Below are 14,948 nucleotides of genomic sequence, written 5' to 3' on the forward strand. Positions count from 1 at the left end.
GCTCTTCATGCATACAGTACTCTAAGTAGAGGCGCGTCCTACGAAGCCAAGCAAGGAGCTGACACTGCGGTATATTTCACGATAAAGGAAATTTTTTCGCCAGCCTGTTTCCCACCTTAACCGAGCCGTTATTCCCTCTGCTTGACGCTTTCCCGTTATTCTTGGAGGAAAGCCCCATTCAAAAGCCACGGGGATATCAGCCGCCACTCAGCATTTCAGCCGAGTGTGATTTAAAGAATTTCCAAGCCATTGAGGAATCCACAAGTGTGGGGGGTTTTTTTATTGCTTCGGGCACTTTATGCGACTGGCCCAAATATTAAAAAAAAAAAGAAACCATTTGGACAAATATATAAAAAGCGGAGTCTATCGTACAATAATATCAACTTGTCAGCTAATGGAATATACAGACGCGTTTGCGGGCGCTGCTCCGGGGATCTGTCAGGGGCAGCAGCTGCACTTGTTGTCAGCTCCCCGCTTGCAGACACATCCTTGGGCACACTTGGCACAGCCCGGGGGGCAGCAGGGGCAGCAACCTGCAAGGTGAGGGGGGGGGTGGGGAGGGAAGGGGGTGGCACAGGGGAAGAAACAGTGGAAGTGATTGTCAGGGATGTTCCCCTTTTATTAGCGTGGAAATCAAGAGTCCATTTTAGGTGAACATAACTGTGATATTTGGTAAAAGCTTACTCTGAGTCAAGCCCTGTATTAAGCGCTCCGGTAGAGATGAGATCGGGTTCTCACATCCATATATTCCAGCGTTAGACCACAGCACTGTTCCCTACATTGCAAACTCGTTGTGCGCAGGGAATGTGCCTGTTTATTGTTGCACTGTACTCTCCCCAGTGCTCAGCTTGTAGCTACCCCAGTGCTTAGTACCGGTGGCACACATCACAAATACCACACGCACAAAAAAAGTCAGGGCACTTCCCTTTTTCCGCCTCATCCTTCCAATTATTATAATCAGCCTTCAATATCTATGTTGCTTTAATAATAATAATAATAATACTGGCATTTATTAAGCGCTTACTATTTCCTCTCCCCCTCGTCCCCCTCTCCATCCCCCCCATCTTACCTCCTTCCCTTCCCCACAGCACCTGTATATATGTATATATGTTTGTACATATTTTTTACTCTATTTATTTATTTATTTATACATATCTATTCTATTTATTTTATTTTGTTAGTATGTTTGGTTTTGTTCTCTGTCTCCCCCTTTTAGACTGTGAGCCCACTGTTGGGTAGGGACTGTCTCTATATGTTGCCAATTTGTACTTCCCAAGCGCTTAGTACAGTGCTCTGCACATAGTAAGCGCTCAATAAATATGATTGATGATGATGATGATGTACTGTTCTAAGCACTGGGGAGGTTACAAGGTGATCAGGTTGTCCCACGTGGGGCTCACGGCCTTAATCCCCATTTTACAGATGAGGGAACTGAGGCCCAGAGAAGTGAAGTGACTTGCCCAAAGTCACACAGCTGACAATTGGCGGAGCCGGAGTTTGAACCCATGACCTCTGACTCCAAAGCCCGGGCTCTTTTACACTGAGCCACGCTGCTTTGTAATTGTCTGCCTTTCCCCCTCTATTAGATGGTAACTTGAAAACAGGAACTGTGTCTATTCTTGTCCACTGAGCCCAAGCACCATTCTCCTTGCTATAGGGGCTCAATCAATAAGTAGTATTTACTGAACGCTTACTCTGTGCAGAACGCCATACTAATTGATTGAGAGAGTAGAATAGAGTCAGTAGACATGATCTCTGCCCTCTAGACTGTAAGCTCCTTGCGGGCAGGGATTTTGTCTACCAACTCTATTGCATCTTAATTATAACTATTATTATCAATCAGTCACTGGTGTTTATTGAGAAGAGAAGCAGCGGCTCAGTGGAAAGAGCACGGGTTTGGGAGTCAGAGGTCATGGGTTCTAATCCCTGCTCCGCGACATGTCTGCTGTGCGACCTCGGGCGAGTCACTTAACTTCTCTGAGCCTCAGTTACCTCATCGGTAAAATGGGGATTAAGACTGTGAGCTCCAAGTGGGACAACCTGATCACCTTGTATCCCCCCCAGCGCTTAGAACAGTGCTTTGCACATAGTAAGCACTTAACAAATGCCATCATTATTATTTTTATTATTGAGCATTTATGATGCGCAGAACACTGTCCTAAGCGCTCAGGAGTGCAATACAACAGAATTAGCAACGTTCTAAGTGCTGGGGTAGGTATAACAATCAGGTTGCTTGCAGACCCTGCCCTTCATGGGACTCATAGTCTAAGTAGGTTGGAGAACAGGAACTGAATCCCCATTTTACAGATGAGGAAACTGAGGCACAGAGAAGGTAAGTAACTTGTCCCTGGTCACACAGCAGGCAGTTGGCAGAACCAGGATTAGACCCCAGGCCTTCTAACTTCCAGCCCTTGGCCTTTCCACTAGGCCACTCTGCTCCTTGTACTCTCCCAAGCGCTTAATACAGTGCTCTGCACACAGTAAGCACTTAATAAATGCCGTTGACTGAATGATTGAAGGGGTTATTATCTAGAAGGGGAGATAGATACTAAAATAAATTACAAGTAGGGGGAAACAATAGAGTTTAAAGAAATGTATCAAACAATAGTATTTACTGAGTGCCTACTATGTGCAGAGCACTGTACTAAGCTCTCAGAAGAGTATAACACAACAGAGTTAGTAGATACATTCCCTGCCCACAGTGAGTTTACTACTTGGGGGAAGCAATATGGCCTGGGAGTCAGAGGACTTGGGTTCTAATTCTGACTCCACCACTTGTCCGCTACGTGACCTTGGGCAAGTCGCTTCACATCCTGTGCCTCGGTGACCTCATCTGTAAAATGGGAATTAAGACTGTGAGTCCCACCTGGGACATGACCTGTGTCCCACCTGATTAGCTTGTATCTATCCTAGCGTTTAGTCCAGTGATTGGCACATAATAAGCACTTAACAAATACCATTTAAAAAAAAAAAGAGTAATATGCTTGTTGACTAAATGATCTCCATGGGTGAAAATGTCTAGCTTCCAGATGGAGAGATAGAATCCCCCGGGCAAGGAAAATAGCCATCTACTCTGTTGTACTGTCATCATCATCATCAATCGTATTTATTGAGCGCTTACTGTGTGCAGAGCACTGTACTAAGCGCTTGGGAAGGTACTGTACTCTTTCAGGTGAAGAAGAGCAGTCCGCATTACAGAAGCTAAGAACCCACTTAACACATCAGGCTTCTAAAGGAACAGACTTGCACAAGGCAACTGTAACATAATTTCTTGCACGAATGTTTTGGTCTGTGGATTAATACTTTGTAATTTAAACAAGCATAATGCATTTCTTTGGAACCTTTCGAGCCCCACGAAATACTTACCCTGGCAGTAGCACCTTATGTGGGGGTGATTCATTTTTCAAAAATAAAAAGTGTCACCACCCTACAGTCTGTCAAAGTCATACTCTGGAAGTGACAACCGCAGTTGACCCTCTCTTGGGCTCTGGGACAAATAATTTCACATGACAAAATTGCACGGGACATTAACGGTCTCGGTCTGTAATAATAGTAACTGGTTTTTGTTAAGTGCTTACTGTGTGCCAAGTGCTGGGGTAGATAGGTCCCACATGGGGCTCGCAGTCTAAGTAGGAATGAGAACAGGTATTGAATCTCCATTTTGCAGATGAGAAAACTGAGGCACAGAGAAGTTAAGTGTCTTCATTAGAAGCCGGTAGACTCTAAACTCTTGGTGGGCAGGGATTGTGTTGCCAATTCTATTGTGTTGTATTTGGCCAAGTGCTTAGTATAGTGCTCTGCATAAATTAAGCACTCAGTAGATGCCCGTTGTTGGGTAGGGACCGTCTCTGTATGTTGCCGACTTGTACTTCCCAAGCGCTTAGTACAGTGCTCGGCACACAGTAAGCGCTCAATCAATCAATCAATCAATCAATCGTATTTATTGAGCGCTTACTATGTGCAGAGCACTGTACTAAGTGCTTGGGAAGTACAAATTGGCAACATATAGAGACAGTCCCTACCCAACAGTGGGCTCACAGTCTAAAAGGGGGAGACAGAGAACAAAACCAAACATACTAACAAAATAAAATAAATAGAATAGATATGTACAAATAAAATAAATAGAGTAAAAAATATGTACAAACATATATACATATATACAGGTGCTGTGGGGAAGGGAAGGAGGTAAGATGGGGGGGATGGAGAGGGGGACGAGGGGGAGAGGAAGGAAGGGGCTCAGTCTGGGAAGGCCTCCTGGAGGAGGTGAGCTCTCAGCAGGGCCTTGAAGGGAGGAAGAGAGCTAGCTTGGCAGATGGGCAGAGGGAGGGCATTCAACTGAATGAATGAATGAATGAATGCCCTGCACACAGTGAGCACTCAATAAATACCATCGATTGACTGACTGACACTTCCTAACCCTAGAGTTGGTGGGAAGTAGAACCCACTGCCTCGGTACTTACTCTTCCTGCACGTCTTACAGTTGCAGTTTGTGCATTTGCAGTTGTCACCACAGATGCAGATTCCACCTGGAGGAGAGCGCAGAAAGTCAGCCGTGAGATTTAGCAGCAAATGACACTTTCTCAAGTCACCGAGGAGTTTTTCCAGGACTTCCACAACCCAGCTTGCAAGTGGGTCATCCTTCCCTCCCCGTGGCTTGGACGGTTTTACACTTGGTGATACCTGAGGGCCTTTCACAGGCAAGGGAGGGCAGGGTGATGCCTCAGGTGAGATATATGTTGCCAACTTGTACTTCCCAAGCGCTTAGTACAGTGCTCTGCACACAGTAAGCGCTCAATAAATACGATTGATTGATTGATTGATTGATATATGAGCTCTTACATTGCCAGCTCTTCTTGGGGTAGAGATTGTACCTGATCTGATTATCTTGCATCTACTTGGATGCAGTTAGCACCTAATCAAGCATTTAATGAATGCACAGTTATTAAACAGCAGTCCTAGCCCTCTAACTTCCTGTTGGAGAAATACAGGCCATTTCCAGAATATTTCAATCAATCAATCGGTCAGTGGCAGCGTGGCTCAGCGGGAAGAGCACAGGCTTGGGAGTCAGTGGTCGTGGTTCCAATCCTGGCTCTGCCACTTGTCAGCTGCGTGACTTCGGGCAAGTCACTTAACTTGTCCGTGCCTCAGTTACCTCATCTGGAAAATGGGGATTCTGACTGTGAGCCCCAAGTGGGACAACCTGATTACCTTGTTATCTCCCCCGGCGCTTAGTGCTTGGCACATAGTAAATGCTTAACAAATGCCATCATTATTATCATTAGTTATGGGGCGCTTACTGCTTGTGGAGCACTGTACTAAGAGTTTAAGAGAGTACAGTATGAGGCAAGTTGAAAACCCAGCTTGGATTGGGCATGCTGGGAGCTAGGTCTGTAACCCCGATTGGAAATAAAGGAGAAATGAGTGGATATTGAGCCAGGGGAAGTGAGGATAATACTGTACTGTGTAGGTGTGCCTGTAAAATGTAAGAGAAGTATCATGGCCTCGTGGATAGAGCACAGGCCTGAGAGCCAGGAGGACCTGGGTTCTAGTCGCAGCTCCGCCACTCATCTGCTGTGTTACCTTGGACAAGTCACTGTGCCTCTCGTGCCTCAGTTACCTCATCTGTAAAATGTGCATTAAGACTGAACCCTCTGTGGGATGGGGACTGATTCCAACCTGATTATCTTGTATAATAATAATGGCATTTATTAAGTGCTTACTATGTGCAAAGCTCTGTTCTAAGCCCTGGGGAGGTTACAACGTGATCAGGTTGTCCCACCGGGGGCTCACAATCTTAATCCTCATTTTACAGATGAGGGAACTGAGGCCCAGAGCAGTGAAGTGACTTGCCCAAAGTCACACAGCTGACAATTGGCAGTGCCGGGATTTGAACCCATGACCTCTGACTCCAAAGTCCGTGCTCTTTTCCACTGAGCCACGCTGCTTCTCATCTACCCCAGCAATCAGAACAGAGCCTTACACATAATGAGCGCTTAACAAAATGCCATAAAAAAAGAAAAGATGTTCCATGAGAGGCTACTCATTCATTCATTCATTCAATCGTATTCATTGAGTGCTTACTATGTGCAGAGCACCATGCTAAGCGCTTGGGAAGTACAAGCTGGCAAACATATAGAGATGGTCCCTACCCAACAGTGGGCTCACAGTCTAGAAGGGGGATTTCTTGTTATCCCCCAAGGTACTTCAACTGCAAAATATTGAAAATTTCTAGGTCTCCAGCGTAAATACTTGGGATACATTTCTTCCGCTGAGGACTTAGGTGTTTCTGAGGCTTTCCTTACACCGCTGACTTTACAAGGCTACAGACCAATGCAATTTCCCAGCACATGCCCTCTCTCGATGAGCATTTGCCTGCCTGTGGAGCCAGCCTCGGAAAGTAGAACCTTAATCCCGATGATTGTGCCTCTCTACCAAGGAATCTTCTCAAGATTCGGGAACCGGAGAAGAATGATTGAGCCCCCAGGCAGAAGACTTGGGAAGGCCTGAGGGAGAGTGGAATGAAGTTCTAGCTGGCAACGGCTCAGCATCTTTATGATGAAGATGATAATAATAGTAATAGTGGTACTAAGCGTCGGGATAGAAGCGACAAGAGAAGCAGTTTGGTGGATAGGACCACACGCCTGGGAGACTGAAGGATCTGGTTCTAATCCTGGCTCCATCACTGTCTGCTGTGTAACCTTGGGTAACTCACTTAACATCTCTGTGCCTCAGTTGCCTCGTACGTAAAATTGGGATTAAGTCGGTGAGCCCTGTGTGAGCCCCAGGGTCTGTGTCCAACCTAACTTGTAGCCACCTGCACTCAGTTCAGTGCTTAGTACAGTGCCTGGCACATAGTTTAACAAATACCATACGGTGCCTGCCACATAGTAAGCACTTAACAAATACCATAAAAAATAAGAAAATAAAAACAGAAGCTGATCTGTTAAGCCCCACATGGGGCTTAAAGTCCATGGATTGGTGAGAGGTGATCGATTTGACAAAAGGCAGAAATGTTTAAAGCCAAACCTCTTTTTTTCCAGCCAGAGGGTCCCAGTCTCCTCTTCCGCCCTAGCTGGTTGGGCTCCTCACTCACACCCCAACTCCCCTTAGCCGATCTCCGTACTTACCCGACATGCAAGTACATTCCTCAGGGTCCATGGCCGTGAGGGTCCTCGTGGGTTGCTCAGTGCGAGATGAAGAGTCAGGTGGGGCGGCCTGGGAAGTCTCACTCCGAGCCCTTCTTATTTATAGCCACGTAGGTGTGAGAGTGAGGGCCCACTCCTCCCACCCCCCGGGGCCAGACGCCCTGCACACAGCCCTGGGCGGGCCAGACACTTGTTCCATAAGGGAAGTGCAGTTCAGTCATGTGGCTTTTCCAGGGATGGAGGCGTGGAGGGCAGGGGGACAGGCCCAGCCTGGCAGAAGCTTCTCTTCCCGTAAACTTTTACGAGGAGCGTGGTCAGGCCACTGGCCTGTGCATGCTTGGAGCAGTCAGAAGCAGCATAGCCTATTAGTTAGAGACCGGGCTGGGGTGTCAGAAGGCTTGGGTTCATTCATTCATTCCGTCGTATTTATTGAGTGCTTACCGTGTGCAGAACACTGTACTAAGTGCTTGGGAGAGCACCATACAGCAATAAACAGTCACATTCCCTGCCTGGCTCCGCCACTTGTCTCCTGTGTGATCTGGAGCGGGTCACTTAATAATAATAATGATAGCATTTATTAAGCGCTTACTACGTGCAAAGCACTGTTCTAAGCGCTGGGGTAGATACAAGGTAATCCAGTTGTCCCACGGGGGGCTCACAGACTTAATCCCCATTTTCCAGATGAGGTAACTGAGGCACAAAGAAGGTAAGTGACATGCCCAAAGTCACACAGCTGACAACTGGTGGAGCCACTTAACTTCTCTGGGCCTCAGCTAATTTATCTGGAAAATAGGGATTAAGAGTGTGAACCCCATGTAGGACAGGGACTATATCCAACCTGATTGTCTTGTGTCTACCCAGCGTTTAGTACGGGGCCTGGCACGTAGTAAGCACTTAACAAATACCATTAAAAAAAAATGGCAAGGTCTCAAAACAGTTTCCCTTGGGGGCCCTGAAAGCAGTGGCTGCCCTTGTATAGCCTCAGGTCAGAAGGGCCAGTGGGGAGCCTGATCACTTTCAGGGCTCCTTCATCAATCAATCATATTTATTGAGTGCTTACTGTGTGTAGAGCACTGTACTAAGTACCTGGGAGAGTACAATATGACAGAGTTGAAAGACATTCATAAAGGCTAATATAGGGGCCCAGGGCTAAAGGGCATGACTTGTCTCTGGCATTCCCGAGGAACCCGCCTCAGCCTCAATCCCCTGACCCAGTTCATCATCATCATCATCATCAACAATCATATTTATTGAGCGCTTACTGTGTGCAGAGCACTGTACTAAGCGCTTGGGAAGTACAAATTGGCAACATATAGAGACAGTCCCTGCCCAACAGTGGGCTCACAGTCTAAAAGGGGGAGACAGAGAACAAAACCAAACATACTAACAAAATAAAATAAATAGAATAGATATGTACAAGTAAAATAAATAAATAAATAAATAGAGTAATAAATATGTACAAACATATATACATTCCCTGCCTCCGCTCCCTCCGGCCCGTCTCACCCGAAGCATCTTGGGAAGCGTCTTGAAATGATGCCAGTCAGGCCCCTCTCCAAAGCCTCTTATCTGGAGAGAATTTCCCCTCGGCTGCAACTCGGGCTAAACCCACCCTGAATATCCGTCCGGTCCATGTATTAGCCCATGAGGATGTCTGCCAGCCTGCATGAGATTCACCTCAACGTTCAGCCCGCGCAGCCATCCATACGAACGATGGTAATGACTATCATTAGCCTGAAGAAACATCATTATCAGGGCTGTAAGTTGTGTTTTTCCATCATATTAAAACTTGCTTGCTTGCCCTCAGCCTGATTTCTTTTACGTTTGACCCCAAATCTTTTAGCCCCAGGCCTTTACACCTTTGTAAGCTGTCTTAGCCAAGCATCTGGGAAAAAGGGTCAAACTTGAATGACGGTACATGGAGTGAGAGTTAATGAAGTTCTACTCCTCCTCAGCCCTTTTCTTTCACCCTCTACAGTGGCTAATGCTGACTGGTCTGTCTGCCCTTTTCTCACGGTGTCACTCGGAGAACAGATCTATAAGAAAGAAGCCAGCAGAGAGGCTAAGCTTCAAATTGAAAATGGGTAGGAGGCACAAGTAGGTGGTAGATCAGAGGACCGGATTAGCGGGCAATAATCTCGCCAATCGATCCATGGCATTTACTGAGCATTTACTGTGCGCAGAGCAGTGCACTAAACACTTGGGAGAGTGCCAACTATAAGAGAGTTGGCAGAAATGTTCCCTGCCCTCAACTAGTTTTCAGAGTAAGTCACCAGATCGCCCCACTTGCTCTGGCAAAGAACGTCCCTTCCCAAAGCGAAACCTCAAGTGGTAGCCATTGCCTCAGCAGAAGCATGGAGTAGTTACCCTAATTGTTCAGGGGATTCTACCTTGGGTCTGCCATCTCTTTAGGCATGTTGGTGAGTAAAGGGGAGAAGGTGGCCTTAGGGGTTTTTTTATGGTATTTGTTAGGCACTTATTAAGGTACTGTACTAAGTTCTGGGGCAGAAACAAGCTAATCACATTGGATGCAGTCCACGTCCCATGTCAGGCTCACAGTCTTAATCCCCATTTTATGATAAAGTAACCGAGGCCCAGAGAAGTGAAGTTACTTGTCTGAGGTCGCACAGCAGACAAGTGGCAGAGCTGATATTAGAACCCAAGTCCTTCTCACTCCCAGGTCTGGGCCCTATCCATTAAGCCACGCTGCTCGCTGTGTTAGTCCCTTTTGATCATTTCACAAGTATGTCTGACTGGTGAGGAAGGCCTAAAGTCTCTTCCCTTCCAAGAGAGAGATAGCAGACAGCCAGTCCAAGAGGCAGGTTTCCACGGCCAGCCCCCTCTAGACTGTAAACTCCTTGTGGGCAGGGAATGCGCTTACCAACTCATTTATGTTGTACTCTCCCAAGTGCTTAGGATAGTCCTCTGCACATGGTAAGCACTCAATAAATGCCATTGATTGACTGATCCCCAGCAAAGCCATAGACTGGTAGCTTCCTTTCCCAAACTACAGCAGAATAGGCAAGCCTAAATTAGGACACTGCTAATTAGGAGAAGCTGTGGTTTTCTTTTGCAGGCTGCATTTGATGAGCAGGTTTAGCCGATTCTCCTGTGCTTGCTGCTGTTATCTTTTAATTACATGGAGCTTAATCTCCATGGTTATAATTTAGTGCCTACTAGGCAAGCGAGTGCCTCATATTTGCACATGGCACCCTAGAGGAGCCGTGAGTCAGCCTGGAACTCTGCAATTACATTCATCCATCCCTCCCGGCTGCAAAACAGCCAACAGCATGTTCACCCAGGACACAGGTGAGGGTTCTGGTCAGGACATTGCTCCTTGGCTATTTACAAAAAGGAGTTTTAGAGATGCAGACAGAAGGGCTGGGAAGCAGAGTAGCTTAGTGGATAGAGCACGGGCCCGGGCGTCACAAGAACCTGGGTTCTAATCCTAGCTCTGCCACCTCCCTGCTGTGTGACGTCAGGCAAGTCACTTCACTTCTCTGGGCCTCAGTTACCTCATCTGGAAAATGGGGGTTAAGACCGGGAGCCCCACATGGGACGTGGACTGTGTCCAACCTGATTTGTTTGTGTCTACCTGTGATAATGTGCTCACCCAAGTGCTTAGTATACTGTTCTGTAACAGTACGTCCTCAAACTCGATTGAATGACTTGATTAAATACAGTGCCTGGCACATAGTAAGCGCTTAACAAATGCCGTAAAATTGAGCTAAAATAAAACTGTTATGAAACTTTGGTCTGCCACCAAGAGCCAGCAGGTGAGTTGTTTGTTCTCTAAGAGTTAATCCAGGCTTGTTCAGGTGATCCCCTGCCCCTGAGAATCATTTCAAGTCAACAATGCCACAAGTTTTCCTGAATATGAAACTCATTACCTCCCTCTACATCCTCTGGGAGGGCTAATTACTCTTCTTCTCCTTCATGGATCTATTTGTAGATTCTTAACAGGGTCCCTTTGAATCACTTACCAACACTTCTTTTCAGTCCTCCTTTGAGTTTCTTCCAATTGCTTCCTCCTTCCTGGAGTCTCTTGTACCAGGCGAAACTGGTAACGGGAAAGGCCAACTTCTTCGTACTCTTTCCTACCGCTGTCCTTGTGGAGTAAACCCGTGGCCTTGTGTAAATGTCTGAGACTTGGCAGGCTGATGCAACTGCTTTGCCTTGAGCCAAGGTTCAAGGTGAAAGAAAATGTCTTTGCTTCAACTCATTCATCTCTGGAGCAATTCAACTCCCAAGCTGTACTGCTTTGGATGAGTTTTTGTTGGTATTGAATCTTGAGATGAGTTCATAATGGGCCTTCAGACCACCTTTTTTTTTTTTATGGCCTTCATTAAATGCTTACAATGTGCCAGGCACTATACTAAACTCTGGATTAGATACAAGCTAATCAAGTTGGTCATGGTCCATGTCCCCCATGGGGCTCACAGTCTTAATCCTCAAATGAGGGAACTGAGGCCCAGGGAAGTGAAGTGACTTGCCCATGGTCAGACAAGGATTGCCCCACAATTCCCTCAGAATTCCTTGCTCGGTATCCTAATTAATCTGCCTGATTCTCCCCACAATCGGTAGAGAGCAGGCTGTCTTAAATCCAGGGAGCAACCTCTCCACATTTTTACCTGGAGTTGGGAAGGAGACTATTTAGCAGTGAGAACTGCGGGATTTGTTCAGCACTTACAATGTACCAAGCACCGTACTAGGCACTGGGATAATAATAATTGTGGTTTTTGTTAAGCGCTTACTACTTGCCGGGCACTGTACTAAGCACCGAGGTAGATATAAGGTAATTGGGTTGGACAGAGTCCCTGTCCTAGATTGGGCTCACAGTCTTAATCCCCATTTTACAAAGGAGGTTGGACACAGTCCCTGACCTACACGGGGCTCACAATCTCAGCGGGAGGGAGAAGGTATTGAATCCCTATTTTATTCATTCATTCAATCGTATTTATTGAGCGCTTACTGTGTGCATTGTACTAAGCGCTTGGAAAGTACAATTTGGCAACAGATAGAGACAATCCCTACCCAGATATCTAATAGTAAAGGTGTTAATTGAGCAATTACTGGGTACAATGCAACTCCCCCTCTAGACTGTAAACTCATTGTGGGCAGAGAATGTGTGTGTTACCATGTTCTATTGTACTCTCCCAAGCTTTCAGTTCATTCATTCATCCTGCACACAGTAAGTGCTCAATAAATACTGACTGACTGAATGCATTGAACTGAACTCCTCCAAGCTAGCTCTCTTCCTCCCTTCAAGGCCCTACTGAGAGCTCACCTCCTCCAGGAGGCCTTCCCAGACTGAGCCCCTTCCTTCCTCTCCCCCTTGTTCCCCTCTCCATCCCCCCATCTTACCTCCTTCCCTTCCCCACAGCACCTGTATATATGTATATATGTTTGTACATATTTATTACTCTATTTATTTATTTTACTAGTACATATCTATTCTATTTATTTTATTTTGTTAGTATGTTTGGTTTTGTTCTCTGTCTCCCCCTTTTAGACTGTGAGCCCACTGTTGGGTAGGGACTGTCTCTATATGTTGCCAATTTGTTCTTCCCAAGCGCTTAGTACAGTGCTCTGCACATAGTAAGCGCTCAATAAATACGATTGATGATGATGAACTCTTAGGAAAGTACAAATGAAGCAAGAAACACGTTCCCTGACCAGAAAGAGCTTACACTAACGAAAGGATCCCTTCCCTCTTTTACATACACACATATGCGTGTACTGTATATGTATATATACCTGGAAGAAGTGTGCATTTGCACACATTCCTCATGAGCAGGCAGAGGATAGGGAGGAGCAGGCCTACATTGATTTTGACCCAAGTCTCACTGATGCTGCTAAGATAGCTCAGGAGTTTGTGTTTCTCAGCTGCAACTGTGACTAAGTGGTCCTTCAGGGGGGCTGGCTTGGGGGCTAATTCCCACCGTTTGGTTTTAGGAAGGGCGGGAATATGACACTTTCCTCGGCCAGAAGTGATGCATCAAGCTTGTTATCCCACCCAGGGATAGGACTCCCCTCCCTTAACTTGTTGCCTTTGATGATCGCCACATCCAGCAAAAGTATTTATTGAATGTCTAGGAGCAGAGCGGTACTGGCCACTTAGAAACCTGCAATAGCAGTAAAAAAGGCAAACCCTGGTCTCAACGAGTTTAGAATCTAAAGGAGAATTTACAATCTAATCAATCAATCGTATTTATTGAGCGCTTACTGTGTGCAGAGCACTGTACGAAGCGCTTGGGAAGTACAAGTTGGCAACATAATCTTCTCATGACTGAGTGTTCTGTTCAGAGGAGCTCAGCTTGTTATAGGCACAGAACTTGTGTACCAATTCTGTTGCACTGTACTCTCCCAAGCGCTTAGTACAGTGCTCTGCACATAGTAAATTCTCAAGAAATACCATTGATTGATTGATATAGTAGCCAACAGGGCAGTCACAAACAGCACGATCTAGTGGAAAGAGCACTAGCCTGGGAATTATGAGGATCTGGGTTCTAATCCTACTCTGTCACTTGTCTGCAGTGTGACCTTGGGCAACTCCAGTGCCTCAATTACTTCATCTATAAAATGGGGACGAAATCCTACTCAATCCTCATTCATTCATTCAATTGTATTTAATTGTATGTGTCATCCTCAAGTGAGACACAGTCTGTGTCGAACCTGATTATCTTGTATATACCCCAGTCCTTAGTAAAGTGCTTGGCACAAAGTAACTGCTTAACAAATACCATAAAAACACTTATCCAGAGTTGTCTCATTCACAAAACACAGGGATTTGATTAATTTGAAAAATGACAGGTGAAGAGGAAAGGGGTAACGATGTAGCTAAGATGGACTGTGGAAAGTTATAGCCTCTTTGTACTTCAAAATAAAGTCCTGTCTCATAAAGCTGTTGAGAGAAAAAGGAAATTGAGAAGCTGTTTGGAAATAGAGTGCTCGAAAAGTGATGACTAGTAATATATTTAGAAGGAATTAATTTTAAAAGTTGCTGCAAAATGATTACCCTGTATGAAATGGACTAATTTGTATGCCATCCTATACTGTTCTCACCCTCAACTAATTTGATAATTAGGGCATTTTAAGAATTATGTTGACTTGGGATGGTTTGTACATTTTCTTTCCATGGCCTTCATTATCATCATTTATTGATTCCCCTGTTACATGCAAAGTATTTCACACGCAGGTGGCAAACAAATGGAATTTGTTACCATTGGAAGTGATCAGGCAGAAACTATCGGGGGTTTCATTAGGGGGTTGAATAAACTATTGGGCAAGCATCTATAAGGGGATATTACCCAGATGGCGAGGGATGCACGTGGAAACGTTAGGGATGTTAGATGGGGCATCTCTAAACTTCTGTTCAGTGGCATTTATTGAGCTCTGACTATGTGCAGAGCACTGTAGTAAGCACTTGGGAGAATAATAATAATAACGGTATCTATCAAGTGCTTACTATATGCCAAGCACTGTACTAAGTGCTGGGGTAGACACAATAGAATCCGGTCCCTGTCCCATGTAGGGCTTAGAGTCTTAACGCCCATTTTACAGATGACATAACTGAGGCGCAGAGAAGTGAAGTGACTTGCCCAAGGCTACACAGCAGGCAAGGCAGAACTGGGACTAGAACTTAGGTCCTCTAACTCCAAGGCCCGTGCTCTTTCCACTAAAGCACTCTGCTTATTACAGAACCACAGAGTTGATAGACATGTTCCCTGCCCACACTGAGCTCCCAGTCTAGACAAAACTCAATATAAGTAAATATTTTAGAATAGAGAATATAAGAGATAT

At 45.6% G+C, this 14,948-nt stretch overlaps 1 protein-coding gene across 1 annotated transcript; it reads right to left on the reverse strand.

Moving 5' to 3' along the window:
* Window positions 1-254: 254 nt before the first annotated feature.
* On the reverse strand, window positions 255-7,200 carry MT4 (metallothionein 4). The gene is made up of 3 exons (XM_038754414.1): window positions 7,128-7,200; window positions 4,461-4,526; window positions 255-533 (listed from the first exon to the last, which is right to left on the reverse strand). The coding sequence occupies exons 1-3, from the start codon at window positions 7,156-7,158 to the stop codon at window positions 439-441; spliced, it is 192 nt and encodes a 63-aa protein (XP_038610342.1). The 5' UTR covers window positions 7,159-7,200; the 3' UTR covers window positions 255-438.
* Between the last annotated feature and the right edge of the window lie 7,748 nt (window positions 7,201-14,948).

This window comes from Tachyglossus aculeatus, chromosome 11, assembly GCF_015852505.1.
Source record: "Tachyglossus aculeatus isolate mTacAcu1 chromosome 11, mTacAcu1.pri, whole genome shotgun sequence".
In the NCBI taxonomy this organism is placed as follows: domain Eukaryota; kingdom Metazoa; phylum Chordata; class Mammalia; order Monotremata; family Tachyglossidae; genus Tachyglossus; species Tachyglossus aculeatus.